The sequence below is a fragment of the Herpailurus yagouaroundi genome, unplaced genomic scaffold (assembly GCF_014898765.1).
Source record: "Herpailurus yagouaroundi ecotype Mexico unplaced genomic scaffold, PumYag 183, whole genome shotgun sequence".
NCBI classification, from domain to species: Eukaryota; Metazoa; Chordata; class Mammalia; order Carnivora; family Felidae; genus Herpailurus; species Herpailurus yagouaroundi.
The window spans coordinates 14938462-14956472 of NW_024412414.1; the positions used below are offsets into that span (position 1 = coordinate 14938462).

Sequence of the window (18011 nt, forward strand, 5' to 3'; positions counted from 1 at the left end):
ATGTAAGTTATATTAGGACAGCCTGAATTCTTACCAGTGAATCCTTATTGCTTATTACAGAGCATGGTCCATAGTACATGTTCAGTAAGTACTTGTTGAGTGAGTATCTGAGTAAGTTTACAAAATGTTTGCCAACAGATCTATTCACTTTGTTTAGATGTACAATTTTGGCTCAGAGATTTCTGCTAACAAAGGAACAGAGAGAAATACTGCCAATTATATAATTCAGGATGTCCACAAATGGTGAAGCAAAACCATTTAATAAGGAGATACACTACTCTTCCTAGGCAGAAATATACAATGTGTATATCTGAATCCAATGGGTTGTCATGAAGAGAACATTGAGGAATGTAGTACTAACAGTCAACATTCTTAAAATAAAAGAAAGTGACTTCTCAATGAGTAATAAAGATTTTTTTTCCTTTTTCTTCGCAATCCAAAGGGTAACTTTGAGTATTAAGACTCAAGGTTCTTGAGAAAGAGGTAGACCACATTTCTCCTAATTTTCCATGAATATTATTTCTCACATGTATGCTTTTAGTAAGCTTGGAAGAGAAATTGTTTCAAGGTTATGTTCAGTGCCAAGAACCTAGAGTACACAGAAAGGGCTGCTATGAAAATGAAGAGTCAGTGCTTAAAGAGTTAATTATACTAGTATTAAAGTTTTGGGGCGCCTGGGTGGCGCAGTCGGTTAAGCGTCCGACTTCAACCAGGTCATGATCTCGCGGTCCGGGAGTTCGAGCCCCGCGTCGGGCTCTGGGCTGATGGCTCAGAGCCTGGAGCCTGTTTCCGATTCTGTGTCTCCCTCTCTCTCTGCCCCTCACACGTTCATGCTCTGTCTCTCTCTGTCCCAAAAATAAATAAACGTTGAAAAAAAAAATTAAAGTTTATATCATCTTACTGAAGGTGTGGTGGCTTAGCAGAACCTGCGTGATAGACAATGATCACACCTCTGCATGGTGGAAGGACAAGAAAATACAGATTATTAGGATTGAGATTTTTCTCAGAAAACAGTTTGGGACCCACCCCAGGTTATGGATGAATGTGTGGCCTGATAACTGTACATTCTTGAGCTATGCAACATTACTGTTTTTTTTTTTTAAGTGAGGCTTCATTGAGGGGCACCTGGGTGGCTCAGTCAGTTAAGAGTCTGACTGCAGCTCAGGTCATGATCTCATGGTCTGTGTGTTCGAGCCCCACATTGGGCTCTGTGCTGACAACTCAGACCCCGGAGCCTACTTTGGGTTCTGTGTCTCCCCCTCTCTCTCTCTCTGTCCCTCCCTGGCGCTTGCTTGCTCTCTCTCTCCCTCCCTCCATCCCTCACTCAAAAATAAATAAACATTAATTTTTTTTAATAAAAAATAAGTGAGGTATAGTTGGCATACAATGTTACATTCATTTCAGGTGTGCAACATAGTGATTCCACAAGTCTATATGTTAGGCTATGCTCACCAAAGGGGTAGCTACCATCTGTCACCATACAATACTATAACAATACCATTGACTATGTTCCCCTGCTGTGCCTTTCATCCCCATGACTTATGCATTCCATAACTGAAGCGTGTACCTCCCATTCCTCTCCAGCCCTTGTTCCCATCACCGAAAGCCCTCCCCTCTGGCAATCACCAGTTCTCCGTGTCTATATTACCCCCCCCATTTTTGTGCAAGATAGTTTTTAAGGAGCTAATCACCAAATGTACACAGTCATCATGAAGGAAAATCTTGATAAGGTGCATCTAAAAAGGCTAAAACTGAAGCATCCAAGACAGAGAGGTTTCAAACACAATCTTATTATCATTAGATGAGTTGAATTGCTAACAGGAGCTGCCAACGTGGTGTCCACAGAACCTTAGATGATTCGTCTTGAATTTTATCACATCTGTTGTAATTGTTTTGTATGCATGTGTATTTGTCCTGCGTAGAGTCCTCCAGACTTTTCAGATAGTCAAAGAACTCTGTATCTCAGCAAGGTTAGTCACACTGCAAAAGTAAATGACCACTTATATATTGATGGGTATCTAAAATAGAAGATGGCCTTGGATTTGGAATAGTGGGGCCAAAACCATCCTATGTTGCAAGAGCACGGTATCACAGCAGGTGTTTCGGAGGCCACTCCTGATTTGTGATAAAACTTTGTCCTCTCTTTATAGAAGATTGTCTCTGAACCCTTCATATTGGTTAAGACAGCAAATATATATTGAAAAAATATTATGTGCATGGCACCAACTTGTACTTGCTTATATATCCTTTAGGGATTTGGGAACTATAGCTGAGCAGTATTTTAAGGATATTACTCAGAATTATTAGATAAGTTGCAGAAACTGACTCAAGGATGGACAGAAAACTGGGTGGCTCCAGAAATCCTGGCAGAAGGAATTGTATCATCTTCTCAGAGCAAGGGCTGGAGGGAATGAACCATCATTTTTGTCTTTGTGTCCCGAATTAAAGTTGAAAGAGGGAGAATCCAATGGGCATAGCTTAGAATACTGTTACTGAAAGTGTGGTTCCCATATCAGCCACACCAGAAATCACCTGGGAACTTGTTAGAAATGTAAATATTTGGGCCCTATCCCAAATCTAATGTGGTGGTGGATCCAGCAACCTGTATTTTAAGGAGTCCTCAAGGTGACTGGGATACAACAAAGTTTGGGAAACTCTATTTGTGTCATGTATCTATCCCTCAGTTTGGAAAGCACAGGGGATATTGAGTCATATCCCCACCAAGACTGCATAGAAGAGGTGAAATGAATTCCCCAAAGGAAGATCCATGTCATTTACCAAAGAAAGGGGAATCACTTCTGGATAGCCAAAAATATCCGGCATCTTCCATATCCTTTGAGTCGCTGGATTTTCCTTTTGCACATAACGTGTCTTGCATGTTAGTATTCTTGATGGGGGTGAACTCCTTTCCAGAGAGGCTAAACTCTGAGAAGAAGAGCAGCCAAGCAAGTAACACTTGGATCACTTTTCGACCCCTCCCCACAGAAAGTGTCTGACTCTTGAACTGAGTGGAAAACATTGACTTTAAAACTCAGCCCCCTCCTTTCTCTTTGGTGTCTGCCTGCCTACAGAGAACGCATATATTTTGCTGTTCTCTTTGCCGTGTGGTTAGGGAGCTTGTGCTTACAGGGAGGGCCTGGGGTTGTCCACCTGTGCCAAGGTGCTTAGGTCTGTCTAATTCTGGGATGAAATATCAGGAAACCATGCTACTCACTTAAGCAATTTTCATCAGCTTTATGTGGAGTATAAGCCAGACAGCTGACATTTTGATTGTCCTGGATTTCACTTATGAATCTCTGTCTCACGCAAAGGAGAATAGTGTCAAGTATGGCTACCCTTTGAGCCTTAATAAGTATTCCCTTTGAGACTTTCTTTTAAATATGTGAGCCATCGGAGGAGAGTTGTTTATTTGCCTTGTTTTACTCCCTCATATATCTAAATATTTATCGTTTTTGCATACACTTCATTGATAAGGATTTGAATGTTTCAAAGGAATTACCTCTAGCCCATGAATTACTTAGATGAGTACTTCTATATAACAATTTGAAGTGGAAATCCCCTTTTAGGGGCCTATTGTTCTTTTGGCTTGATTCCATTTTAGAAGAAAACCTATTGCATCACTGTTATAACAAAAATTTAGCTCTAGATGTATTTGTCATGATAGACGTGGTTTTGGAAAGGTTTTATAAAAGTAATAATTATGCTCCTGTATAATCGATTCTCTTCTTATGGATATGAAGCAACGTTCATTGATATGAAAAAAGGACATTTCTCTAGGACCTTGGGTGCCTGTTCCATGTAATGTGTGTGTCCAACAAAATAACAACGCCGCATATTATTAGCCTACTGCTTGTTCAAAAATAGGATAATTAACTGCCGAATCTTCTCCGCTCTGCCTCTCTTTTCCTTGGAGATGTGCCAACCAATAAATCACTAACCTAACACTGTTGAATTTATAAGACGAAAGCCCAAAATGGCACAGCTAAAAGAATGAAAATTCTAATATTATTTTCCTAAATAGTGTGTGTACATTATCTTTGAACTCAGGGGGCAGAAGTTATTTCACCAAGCATTTGGGGCTGAGAGGGAGCTGGAAATGAGAACATTACGCTCGGTGCTCTTTTACACCGACACTTATTTTCTCATGCATTTTCATCAATTTATACTTGTTTTTCTTAACTGTCATTATTTATCCTGTAATATATGCATTGTGAGTACTTTTCTCTTATGGCTAATTGTAAGCATCCATCTTTTTGAATATGTACTCGAACAGTGAAGTCCAAAATAGGTTTGTTATTTTCTGTACAGCTAGTTTAATCATTACGATCTCATGTGATTTCATCTCCACTGAGATGTGTTTCCTGAGAAAATGTAGAGTTGCAGCATGTTTGTTAAAATTCAAGTTGAATAAATTACCGTAATATTCAGAACACAGGCAAAGGTACAACAATGTATTCAGAAATCCTGCCTTGTATGCATGATATACCACACTTTCTGCATTCTGAAACACACTGTGTTATTATGGATGATTATATATCTTCATAAAGTAGAGGTGAGTGTTGCCTAGATAACAGTCAACTTTCTGAACAAACAGTGTTGCTTAACAGTCAAATTCAATGCCATCACTGCATTACAGAATGGACCATTAGAGCAGCTGAGAGCAATTAAGTGTACTTATCCCAAACTAACCATAGACTGCACAAAGTTAAGTGAAATAATTAACCTCTTTTATTACAAAAGGAAAGAGTAATAAAATGGGATATATAAAGGTATATTGTAAAACTGATCAAGGAGTTAAAATGCCACAGTGATTTAAAGTCTGCATTTTTCAAAGGAAACTGGAGTACCCCATTTCTTAATGTTAATCTCATAAATCTCTGTTTAACTTTTTGTGCCAAGACTTAGAGTTACTCATTGTTATCTACATTTTCAGCTCTATCCGTTTGCAGCAAAACATGCTCCCAGAAAGCTTAGAAAGCAATTTCATTTATACTGAAGTGGTATAAAATTTTCACTTTGGATCTCTGTAGGGAAGCTTGGGTTATTGAAGGTTTTCTTTTGAGAAACAATTACTCCATCCATTTACTGAATATTGTTTATTTTTATGTTGTGTGAGATGCCCTGTGGGCCTCTTGGATCTTACTGGAAGAACCAATTTAGGAAGAAAATACCCAATTAGCTCAAAATTTTACAATGTACAGAGTTTGCATTCTTTGAGAGTCAATATGTTTGTTTTGGAGTCCATGTGATTCCTGAGTTGTTAGCCTTGCTTTTGAAACGGTTCCTCATCTCAGCATAGTCACGAGGATAGGATTGTTCATTTACAGCTATTAAAACTTACACACTACAGGTTTTGTGATTCTTCCAATATCCCTAATGGTTCTATATCGTATTGGAAGTTTCGCTGTTACACTAATTCATAGCATGTGAAGGTACTGAAATGGCTTGTCTCCATTGTGTGATACCCAAATCAGAAGGTCGAAGCTGAAGCTGGGTATTTGTTCAGTCAACCAGAGACCTTTTTTACTTTGGTTTCATGCTTGCTAATCTTGGAAGTGGTCAATTGCTCAGCTTCCTGGAGCTTCCAGTTCTACCTCCACCCTCTAATTCAGGGCAGATGAAGTTGCCCCACTATTTAAATGTCTTTAAGACCTTCTGATATCACCTTCTAGCTTGCTGTCTTTACATATTAACATCTCCAGCAAAGCTGGAAAAATTTTTTTTGATAGCAACGGTAGGTAAAATTTATTGAGCAGTGCTCTAGGTCACATCCTATTCTCTTTGAGGGTCATGGCCAAAAAGTTTTACACATAGGATTAGCAATCATCGTGGATCGGGAGCATTGCACTTGTTTGTACTCAGTCTGAGACTTTTCTCAAGTACTTGAGTCTCACTGTCTTTCTTTTCCTTCCTCCTTCCCTTTCTCCCCCACTTTACTTTCATCCCTCCCTCTTGATTAATTTCTTCCTTCATAGTAAAAGTACATTTGTAGTCCTCTTATCCTATGAATTTCTAAATTCTCTCATCCTGCCTTCTATTGTCTCATCTTTCTCTGTTTTGCTTATATATTTACACAGTTGGCCCTTGAACAACTTGGGAGTTAAGGGCACCAACCCCATGCAAAATGGAAAATCCAGTGTAACTTTGGATTCCCCAAAAACATAACTAAGAGCCTGCTATTGTGTTAATAACTTTTACCAATAACTTACACAACACATATTTTATATATTATATGTATTATTTACTGTATTATAATAAAGTAAGCTATAGAAAAGAAAGTATTATTATGAAAATTGTACAGAAGAGGGGTATCTGGGTCACTTAGTCAGTTGAGAATCCGACTCTTGATTTTAGCTCAGATCATGATCCCAGGGTCATGGGATCAACTTCCGCACTGGGCTCTGTTCCAAGTGTGGGGCCTGCTTGAGATTCTCTGTCTCTCTCTCTCTCTCTCCCTCTGCTTCTCTCCCCCAATCATGCTTTCTCTCTCTCCAAAATTAAAAACAAAATCATAAGGAAGAGAAAATACATTTACAGTACTATACTGTATTGAAAAAAATCTGCAAATAAATAGATCCACACACTTGAAACCCATGTTGTTCAAGGGTAAACTGTATGCATATACATGTGCATATATGTGTGTGTGCGCGCGTGTGTGCGTGTGCGTGTATACACACATATATATGTGTGTAATATATGTGTATGTGTGTAATAGTTGAAACACTTTCTGAATTTATTTCCTTGAAATTTACAACGTTTTCAATGCTCTGCAACCTGCCTTCACTAATCCAAGTTCTTCTGTAGTGACTCTCTAAACGCACAGTCATTTGTTCATTCAACAGGTATTAATTTTGAACGTTTAGTCCATGGCATAAATGGTTCGAGGCTCTAGGAGTTTAACAGTGAGTAACTCAGACACTGTGTAGATACTCTTCCTACCTCCAGAGAGCTTACAGTTTCTGAGCTTACTAGGGGAAGAAATTAGTCAAGGACGCACACAAATATGTAATTGGCCAGTTGTCAGATGCTGTAAAAAAGGCACAGGAGATCTATCATCATTTACAGGAACACCTAATCTGACCCAATGTTCAGGAAAGTGGCCAAAATCTGAAGGATAAGTACACATTAACTACACATAGGAAATAGTGTGCATAAAGGTCCCAAGACAATAAGAAGCATAAAAGCATTTAAAGGAAGGTATTTGTGACTGGAGAAAAGCAAACAAGGGGTAGAATTCACAAGGCCTTCCAAAGTTAGAGGTGGGGTCCCAATGAAAAATAGGTATTGGGCTCAGGGTGTAATTTTTCTCCTATGGGCAGTGTAATGCCAGAGAAGCGGTCTAAGCCAGGGATGAGGGTTATAGCAGAATTTCATGATCAGATTCACATTTGTTTCCATTTACTCCCTATGTTTATGAAAACATTCTCCATATCCTAAGTGTTTTATTTGCTTGTGCCCCTCTGCAGAGTCTCCTCTTTCAATTATTATTGCACACTGTCTAAGAAAATCTTTGTTCTCTGATATGCTAAGGTATAAAGTGATTTTTCTTCGATCATCTCTTTGAGAAAAGTGATCAGCCTGCATTTCATACCCAGTAAAGTGGTGAGGGTTCCATGAAGGAAATCAGATAAAGCACCTTTGTCCCAGCTACCTAGGAAAGTTCTTGGCATTTTTAACCTTTCTGCTTTGCTCCTCAAATTAAAATACAATGTTCTGTGTTCCCTGATTAGCTTTCTAGGGCATTGTTCTCAAACCCTTTTGTTTCAAACATTTCTTGACATACAAACAAACAACAAATCACCTGAACAACAAACATTCATGGATACTCTGCCTAGAATCATGAGCAGGTCTGTGTGTGCTGCCTCTGATTCCACCACTTTCTCACTCAAGAAAATGGAACTAGGATTTGAGTGAATGTGAATGACAGGCCATCAAAGGAATGTACATGTATATGTAATATAAAAGACATGAAAAATAGTCATATGTAATGTAAAAGATATATCTTGTATATTTTTGATACATAAACTCGGACTATCCACACTTCTGACACTTGCCTCAATATCTTCTATCAAACAGGATAATATCCAGAAATTGAGTTGAGATCATCCCATCATAGTCTGAGGTCCTCAGCGTCCTTTTGTATCTACTGTATAGCCTAAAGGTTGCAAACACTTATTGACCATGGTTTACTATATCATGTCATGCTGACTTGGGGTTGGAAACCTTTTTAAGAGATTTACCCTCTCTTTAGATTGATATGACACTCAGATACCAAAGATATGAACCATACAAGATAAAAGGCATCCTAAGTGTTAAATGAATGATATGGGTAGTGAAGATTTTAGGAATTCAAAGAAAGGAAAATAATTATAGGTCGACAAGATAGGCAGTAAAGATTCATGGATCTGACTAATGACGGATAGACCCTTTCTCATTCTTTATTCTTATTCCAAATGATACCTCTTGTCAGAGGCATTTCTGAAGCACCCTATCAAGGGAACATTCTTTATAGCTCTGACTCTTTATTGTGTCATCCTGTTTGTCTCCTTCAGAGTATTTCCCAAATATCTGAACTTCTCTCACTTACTTATTTATTGTCTAAGCTGCTCATTAGACTTATTTCCGTGAAGGTGGAGACTTTCTTTCTTGCTCACACTATAATCCCAGAGAGTCTCATAATGCCTAGCACGTGTAAGGCACTCATTTGTATTTCCTTAATGAATTAGTTAGATGCAAAAGCCTTAAGTATCTTAAGCATATGCTCAGAAACTCTAATGTAATGTTCATTTGTATTGCCCAGATTCTTTGCAGTAGCTCACAGGTGACCATGAACGTGTGATTGTGTAAAATTTGAGTTTATATGGAGTCAAATGTGACTCTCCCAAGTTCATTATGTAAAGGAAAGAGAGTTTCTCCTTTCTCATGAACTGTTTTAAAGTTAAGCGAGTTAGTGTCCTCTCTATTTTCTATTTTCTACAAACTTACAAGGCTAACCCATCATGAGCAATCTACCACACCATATATTTTTAGAAAACATTTCACACTTATTTGATAAAGGCATCCCTGAAAGTAAGTGAAATGTTAAGTAATGCTGCTAAGTAGGGCTGCATAAAAAATATCAAGAAAAGTTCCAATTGGTAGAGCATCTTTTCTTACTCAGCTCTTTGTGCATGTGTGTGCACGTGTGGGCACATGTGTGTATGTGTATAACTTTTCTTTTAATTTTCTTTATTTCCAAGAAGGCTAAGGACTGGACTTAAAAATACTAGCTTAAGGGGCGCCTGGGTGGCTCAGTCGGTTAAGCATCCGACTCTTGGTTTTGGCCCAGGTCATGATCTCGCAGTTTCGTTGGTTCAAACCCAGCCTTGGGCTCTGACCGCAGTGCAGAGCCTGCTTGGGGTTCTCTGTCTCCCTCTCTCTCTGCCCCTCTCCCACTCGCGCTGTCTCTGTCTCTCTGAAAATAAACATTAACATAAATAAAAAATAAATAAAAATACTAGCTTAAGGCAATACTTTTATAAAAATTGCTATTTGGGGAAAAATGACTAATATACACTTATTTGTCTAATTTGTATTTTCTTTAGAATTTCTTTTTTAAAAGATGGAGGACTTCAAATAGTCAATGTGACTAAAGCTGACGTTGGAACTTATACCTGCATAGCAGAAAACCAGTTTGGGAAAGCAAATGGCACAACGCGCTTGATTGTTACTGGTAGGTACATTTCCCAAAGATTGCTTTATGTAGAGATGGGCTGTATGGTATGTTATTAAGAGCAAAGAAAAAACCAGATTGTTTATACTATGCAGTGCACTATGAAGATAGAACCTGTGTTTGCACTGTTATTTTTAACAGGTGGAAATAAAGAGAACAATTCTTATTATTTCTTTACATACCATAGTATGCACAGGGGAACATATCAGTTATGTGCAAGTATGATAGGCAAAAGAATTACAAATAGCATATGCTGATGACCTAATTTTATGCTATTCTGTTATGTCAGATCTTTTGAATGTACTCTTGTACAATATCATTGATATTTTCTGGATTTTTTGAGGTCCATGAAACAATCCTTACCATCAATGAGAGTCATTTACAGTTGCACATATATGTTGTTTATTTATTTGAGAAAAAAAAATGAGTACCTGCTGTGTGTCCGGTGCCTGACTTATGTTGGTAAATAAACTGATAAAGATTCTGCCTTCATGAATTTTACCTTCTAGCGGAGGTAGAAAGAAAATACACAGTAGAATAAAAAGTGAGGGAATTATCCAAGGGAAAAAAATGCAAACAATTGAGAAAATACAGAGTAGTGTGTGGGAGAGGTCAGCTGGAGCAGAAAGATGGTGATTGGAGTACGCCCAGTGAGAAAGAGAGATTTAGACAGAGATTTTGTCGACACAGAGGAGTTAACTAATAGATTCTTTGGGGGAAAATCGTGGAAGAACTTTGTAGACCTTGTGAGGACTTTGGCTTTTAGTAGAAGTGAAAAGTAGAGGCTGGTGCAAATCGGCAGAGAGTGGCATGATGTAAAATATATTTTTAAACTTTTGATGTAGCTACTCTGATGAGAACAGACTGTGGGGAATCAAGAGTAGAAGTTGGAGAGATCTCAGAAGACCATGGCTGCAAACCAGTCAGGAAGCAATAATGACTCAAGTGAAAGTGACAACAGAGGAGTTGATGGAAAAGGATCAGATTCTGCAAATACTGGGCTTGCAGAGTCAACAGGAGTTACTGACCAATGAGGCCCAAGAGAAAGAAAGGAGACAAGGATGGTTGCAGGGCGTTTGGCAAATAACAGAAGGAATGACCATCATAACAACTGAGATTGAAAAGGCTGAGGATTGCACACTTTGGGGAGGAGGCAGATCAGGAGTTCGGTTTGGATGTGGTAAATGTGAAATGTTCACCAGGCGCTGTTTGTGGAAAGCAGACCACAGTATTCTGCCATTAACAACAATATTAGCATAAGCTAATACTTTTTGCTTATGTCACCGTCCATGGTGGGTCAGCTATGCTGTCTACATTAAGGAATAAAGGGTCCTGGTGCCTCCATTCTCTTGCACATTGCCCATCACAGTGGAAGAGGAAAGACTACGTTTCAGATGGCCTCTTACTTTTTTCCAGGCTTCTGCCTGTCAGTGCCACACATAGCTCCATCTTACATTTCCTTAGCCAAAGCATTAGCATTTGGCTGTGCCTGAATTCAAAGGAGAGATCAGATAGAGGATAGAAACACACATTTGGGAGTTGTTCGCATACAAATAAGTACTTGAAAAGTGAAGTCTAGATAAAATCACCAAGAGTGAGTGAAGACAAAAGAAGAAGACCAAGGATTGAGCTTGAGGCAATCTAACATTACCAGATGTAGGAAAAGGAGAGGGACCACAAAGCAGTGACCAGCACAGTACTAGAAAACAAAGAGGGTTTCGCGTTCCAGAAACCAAGCAAAGAAAGTGAACTGACAGGAAGATGGTGATGAAAGGGAGCAAATACTGCTGAAACATCAATTAAGTACATGAAATTGGAAAATGTGCCACTGGTTTGCAACAGGGTGATTCCTGGGAACCTTAAAAGCAAATAAGTTGCGGGAAGCCACAGCCGAACAAGAGTGGATTAGAGAGAGAATTTACTAGAGGAATTGTAGACAGTATACATAAATGATTCTTTGGAGGACTTTTGCTGCAATATGGAGTCAACAAATGAGTAGCAATGGAAAAGTGGGGTCAAAAGAAGTTTAATTCAGAACAGCTGGAAGGGCTGTGTTAATGATAGGAAGAAAGAAATGCACATGTGGACATTTAGGGAAAAGCAGGCATTTAATTAGCATTTTAACTTAGTATCCCTCTTACAGTACCTGTTCTGGATGTCTTTTGTGTGGCCTTTCAAATGTTTGAGTGTATTTAAATTTTGGTAGTAATGCATTTGAGTCATTCAAAGTTAGTGAAAATTCAGTGGTTTCTCTTTCTACCCCTATATTTCACAAAGCAGTAAAACTAAGTTAAAATTGATTTTGTAGTAGTATTAGAACCTTGTTTACAGGTGACTTTAATTTTTAAACTGATGTATCCTATAAATTCAAATTTCCTAATTCTTTTAACAAGAATTTGTGGATCCAAAGAAATACATTACAAATCTGCATAAAAATGTCTATATTAATGTTGAAGACTTTCAATTATGCACACTACATGTTAGGTTAGAAATCAGCTTGTGAAAATGCTTTCATCAAAATAAAAACACTACAATTTTATTTAAAACTTTATTGTTCCCTTAACAGAACCAACGAGAATAACTTTGGCACCATCCAACATGGATGTCTCTGTTGGCGAAAGTGTCATTTTGCCCTGCCAAGTGCAACATGATCCCTTGCTAGACATCATGTTTACCTGGTATTTCAATGGAGCCCTCACAGATTTTAAGAAAGATGGATCTCACTTTGAGAAAGTTGGTGGGGTAAGTTGTGCCACTTCCTTCCTGCTGTTTCTATCACCTGTGGCTGTGTCCCATCGTCCCTAAAAGAACACCTGGCACATATGTGATGCTTGAGAATGTTTGCACTGTGAGTAAATCTTCATTCCCAGTTCTGTTTTGATCTAATTTTGTTATTGTAGTTACCAGAAAGCAAACACAGTGACTTCTACCTGTGAATTATAATTTTAATTAAAAGTGATATTTGTTGTATTTATATTAAATACTTAATTATACATATCACCATGAAAATTTGGTCACTAGCACCCTATGGAAGAAGAAAGTTTTCTTATAAGGTGTTGACTTTCAACTTGCCATATATATTATGAAGTTGAACCAAGTCACATTTACTCAGTGCCTCCTTTGTATCAAACCAGGGGCTTTATCCACGTTGATCCTTGAAATCACTCTGGGCATTAGCAGTGAGGATTTTCATTTCACAGATGCACACACTAAGGATTTGAAAAGCTTATTAACTTGCCTGGGGTCACTGTGCTAGACACTATGGAACCTAGATTCAAGCCTAAATCTGTATGTGCCCAAAACACAAATTTTTTCTTACGTTCCACTCTTTCTCCTCATTTGTGATGGTTCTATCTCAGAAATAATTACAGATTTCAAGGAAGAACTGATACTTTGAGGAGAACTGTTAAGAAGTGACTCAGTGCTGGGGTGCCTAGGTGGCTCAGTTGGTTAAGCATCTGACTCTTGATTTCGGCTAAGGTCATGATCTCATGGTTCACAAGTTGGAGCCCTACATCGGGCTCTGTGCTGACATCCTCCTTGGGATTTTCTCTCTCCCTCTCTCTCTGCCCCTGCCCTGCTCTCTCTCTCTAAAAAATAAATAAATAAACTTTAAAAAAATAAAAAGAAGTGACCACAGTGTTTGGTGGGCCACATAAACTAAGAGCAGACCCTCCCCCTTCCCTCCAGCTGGGCATATGTCTGTGAATCCAGAATCACAAGGCCAGTTGCCCTTGGAGGCCTCTTCATTTTGACTCAGGGATAGCTTCATTCTGTTTGGCTAAGACGTCAATGGTATATAGTAGAGTTCAAGTTTTGTCCTTTGAATTAAAAAAAATGACACGATGGACAACTCAGCTGTATTTTTTGACAAAGATTTTATTTTTTATTAAATGTAGATACACATACAGACAGGTGTAACAACACATTAGTACCGTGTGCAACTTAAAAGGGTAATGCTATGACTTCAGTTGTTTGCCAGCCCCCAGAAAAGATTAAGTCCTGAAGTCTAATTGTGAAATAATAAAATATATTGGTTACTGCCCCTAGTTCCTGCCACAGAGCTCCTAAAACCCTTGGAATTTCGTGGGTGATAGGAAGTTTTCTGGTCTAATGAGGTGACTCTTTGTGAACTGCTGAACAGCTTGAGGATGAAGCCTGGTCGCCAGAAAAACCATGATTAGAAGCTTGCAAGTTTTAGCTCTATCACTCGTCCTCTGACAAGGGAAGAGGAGCTAGAGATTGAGTTCATAATTGATCAGGCCTACTGTGATAAAGCTTCTACAAAAATCCCAAAAGTGTGGAGTTTTGTAAGTTTCTGGCTTGGTAAACACATCTACCTGCCAGGAGGGTGGCACCCTTCAAATCCCCTGGGACAGAAGATCCTGCACTCAGGACCATCCTGAACATCATCCTGTGAACCTCTTCATCTGGCTGTTCATCTGCACCCTTTCTTACGTATATATCCTTTACAATAAACAGATATATGTAGATAAATCTTTCCCTGAGTTTGGAGAGCTGTACTAGCAAATAATTGAACCCAAGCAGAGTGCAATGGGAACCCCGATTTACAGCTAGTTGATCAGAAGATTAGGTAACTGTCTGAGACTTGTGATTGGTGTCTAAATGGTGGCCAGTCCTCTGGGACTCAGCTCTTAACTCATGGGATCCAGTGCCAACTCCAGGCAGATAGCCTCAGAACTGAATTATAAGGCATCAACTTGTGTCCAAGGATTACTTGGTGTGGAGAACCCACACACACGATGTCAGAAGTGTTGTGCTGTGTTCTAAGTACGAGTGTGGTAGTTGACAGTAAACGAGGTGCAGAAAATATATTTCTTTACACAGGTACCTCAGAAGGTGACTTTATTTGAATTATGGCTGTTGCAGATACATTTAGTTAAGTTGTAGTGATGTCCTACCAGAGTAGAATGGGCCTGATATGGGCCCAGTATGACTGATGTCCTTATAAGAAAAAGAAGATTTAATGAAGGGGATAAAGAGGTACAAGCTTGAAATTAGAAAATAAGTAAGTCGTGGGGATGAAAAATCCAGTGTAGGGGAATAGAGTCAATAATATTATAATAACTTTGTATGGTTACAGAAGCTAACTACACTTATTGTGGTGAGCATTTTGTAATGTATATAATTGGAGAATCACTATGTGGTACACCTGAAACTAATATTATATTGTATGTCAACTCTACCTCAATGAAAACAAAATTTAAGAGGGAAGTTTGGACACAAACATAGGGAGAACACCACGTAAAGACACAGACACAGGGCTCCTGGGTGACTCAGTCGGTTAAGTGTCCGACTTCAGCTCAAGTCATGATCTCGTGGTTTGTGAGTTCAAGCCTGGCATGGGCCTCTGTGCTGACAGCTCAGAGCCTGGAGCCTGTTTCAGATTCGATGTGTGTCTCTCTCTACCCCTCCCCCACTTGCGCGCACACGCTCTCTCTCTCTCTCTCTCTCTTTCTCAAAATAAATAAATACAATTAGAAAAAAAAAAAAAAGACACAGACACAGAGGGGAAGGGCCAATGTGAAGATGCAGGCAGAAATTAAAGCTATCTTTCCATAGGCCAAGGAATGTCTAGAGCTTCCAGAAGTTCAGACGGGACAAGGAAGGGTCCTATCCTAGAGATTTTAGAAAGGGAGCTTGACTTCAGACTTTTGGCCTCAAGAACTGTAAAGGGAATAAAGTTCTGTTGTTTAAAGCTGCCCAGTTTGTGTCACTTAGTTACAGCAGCCCTAGTAAACATTGCAGATGGTTTCTTACAAGAAATAAAAAAGTGGTGATGTTTAGATACCAGCCGCAGTTATGTGCAGTTTCATTGCCTTTTCCATTTTCTCTTACCTGGCTTATTCCATTTTAGAAGTTCTGGTGTCTAATTATTCTGACCAATTCAAGGCCTGGGAGGACTTCACCAGTGGCTACAACTTACAAGCATTTCTTTCACCATTACTTTAAATACCCTTTTTTTAAAAAAAAAAGTCACAAATTTCTTCTGTCGCAGTAAGAAAAGGCGTATGCCAGTATTCTCAGGCAACTCTCTTCCATGCTTAGGGCTCGTCCTTTCCCTGAGGGAAGGCAAAGGAAAAGAGAAAAGACTAGAATGTTACCTTCATAAAGTCCCATTATCAATTCTGGAAAAAGCTTCTTTTCTAACTCAGCTCTTGTCCTAACCTTAGTTCTTAGATTTGAAACATTAGTTACCTTTGCTGTCTAGTGTAGATAACGGTGTTTGTGATTTACCTGGATTTTGAACTGTTGATGGTGTTTTATTGCATAGAGTGTCCTCTATTTTCACTAATGCTAAAGAAATAACAAGAGACTAAAAGCCCAAAGTAATTTGATTTTAATATTCATCAAACATTCTTGAGGAAGTGCTCACTTCAGACTGAGCCAGATGACTGCTTTCTGTAAGAGGAGCTTGGAGTTAAGAATATTTGCGGTTTTAATGTAATTTACCTGTTCTTAGTTGAATGATAGGGCCTACATCAGGTATAAAATCATCTGTTTACAAGAGTCAGGTATCTAAAACATGACATTTCATAAATTAATTCTACCGCCTGCCAAATCTGTTCTTTTTCTAGCATGCTAGTTCATGGCCTATGAATTTTTTTTATGGACTTACGCCATTAGTAACTTAATATTCTCCCATCAGTATAAAACAGTAAGCCCTACAAGATGACATTACGCTTAAGCACAGGCAATTAAGTAAATTGGTTTTCTGTTGCATGAGAAGGGAATCACACAACAACTCTTGTCCTCTGATTATAAATTCATCGCAGCTTTCACATTAACCTGGAGAGTCTGCTTCTCTTTATCCAGTATGTTCATGGATATATCACCAGTTTTGAAAAGCAGCAAAGTGTGAGTCAGGAAGTTGCAGAAAAAGGTAGATGTTAAGAACCATATTTTTATTTTGTTTAAATTTTTTTATCATTTAAACAAATTTTTAATGTTTATTTATATTTTTAGAGAGAGAGAGTGTGAGCAGGAAGGGGCAGAGAGACAGAGACACAGAATCTGAAGCAGGCTCCAGGCTCTGAGCTGCCAGCATAGAGCCCGATGGGCTCGAACCCGTAAGCTGTGAGATCATGACCTGAGCCAAAGTCAGATGCTTAACTGACTGAGCCACCCAGGCACCCCTAAGAACCATATTTTTAAAGGGGGAGGCATAGTTTAGAAAATGGAAGAGGGGCAGCTGGGTGGTTCAGTTGGTTAAGCGTCTGACTTCAGCTGGGGTCATGATCTCATGGTTCCCAGGTTCAAACCCCATCTCAGGCTTTGTGCTGACAGCTCAGATCCTGGAGCCTGTTCCTGATTCTGTGTCTCCCTCTCTCTCCCTCCCCTGCTTGTGCTCCCTCTTTGTCTCTCAAAAGTAAATAAATAAACACTAAAAACATTTTTTTTAAAAAATGGAAAATCCACTAAAAGTTCTTAACTGATTCAGCCAGTTGTCATTGGGACTATACAACAGGGTATTATTGGACCATACCTTGAGTATTCAATACTCATTCATTTATTGTAAAAAACACACACCTTTGGGACAAATCTATAAGCTCAGAAAGCTCTAACAATTTAGATCAGATACATTGTGTAGGGTTGAACATCCTGCCAATCACAGGCTTCTGCGTGGTTATACATTCAGAAAAGCTTGTTAAACCAAGTGATTAAACCAAATTGGCATATCACGGTCCGAGGTATGGATCCAAAGACAAGCTTCAGCCTGTGCCTGTGGGACAAACCAAAGTTGTATAAATAAATGAGCAGTAAAAAAATGCCACTTAAGCCCACTATTTGCCATGCAAATCTGAAGTGTAGGCACAGTGTGGTGTGAATGGGAAAAACAACCCAGTTGTGTTCAGATACATAGGAGTTTTAGGTTCTGTGGCTACTAGATGATGCCATCAGTGAGTCACTTAACATTTTGTCCCTCATTTTCTGGTCTCTTCTCACATCAGTTTTTAGTATATGCTGTGTTCACTCCCACCATGAGAGTTCACAGACAGTGGTCTCTTCCTGGAACACTGTTCTCTCCCCATTTCCCTATGTCTACATATCTTTATACATTATTTCTATGTATGTAAGAAGGTGTATATTCATGTGTATACACTTTTATTTCATATGTATGCAGCTATAAGAAGAGACATAGACTTAGCAGTATGTGTACAATAACATTTTATTATAATCCTGTTTAACTGACATAATTCCACACCATACACTCAGTCAAAATATAAGATAAATAAAATAAAATAAAATAAAATAAAATAAAATAAAATAAAATAAA

At 38.8% G+C, this 18011-nt stretch overlaps 1 protein-coding gene across 3 annotated transcripts in view; it reads left to right on the top strand.

Annotated features, from left to right (window-relative positions):
- CNTN3 (contactin 3) overlaps window positions 1-18011 on the top strand; it is a 352529-nt gene that overhangs the window by 270840 nt on the left and 63678 nt on the right. For all 3 annotated transcript variants that reach the window (XM_040492151.1, XM_040492152.1, XM_040492153.1), the window contains exons 12-13: window positions 9585-9712; window positions 12279-12454. In XM_040492151.1, coding sequence (XP_040348085.1) covers window positions 9585-9712; window positions 12279-12454 — 304 coding nt within the window. The remainder of the gene's footprint in view (window positions 1-9584; window positions 9713-12278; window positions 12455-18011) is intronic.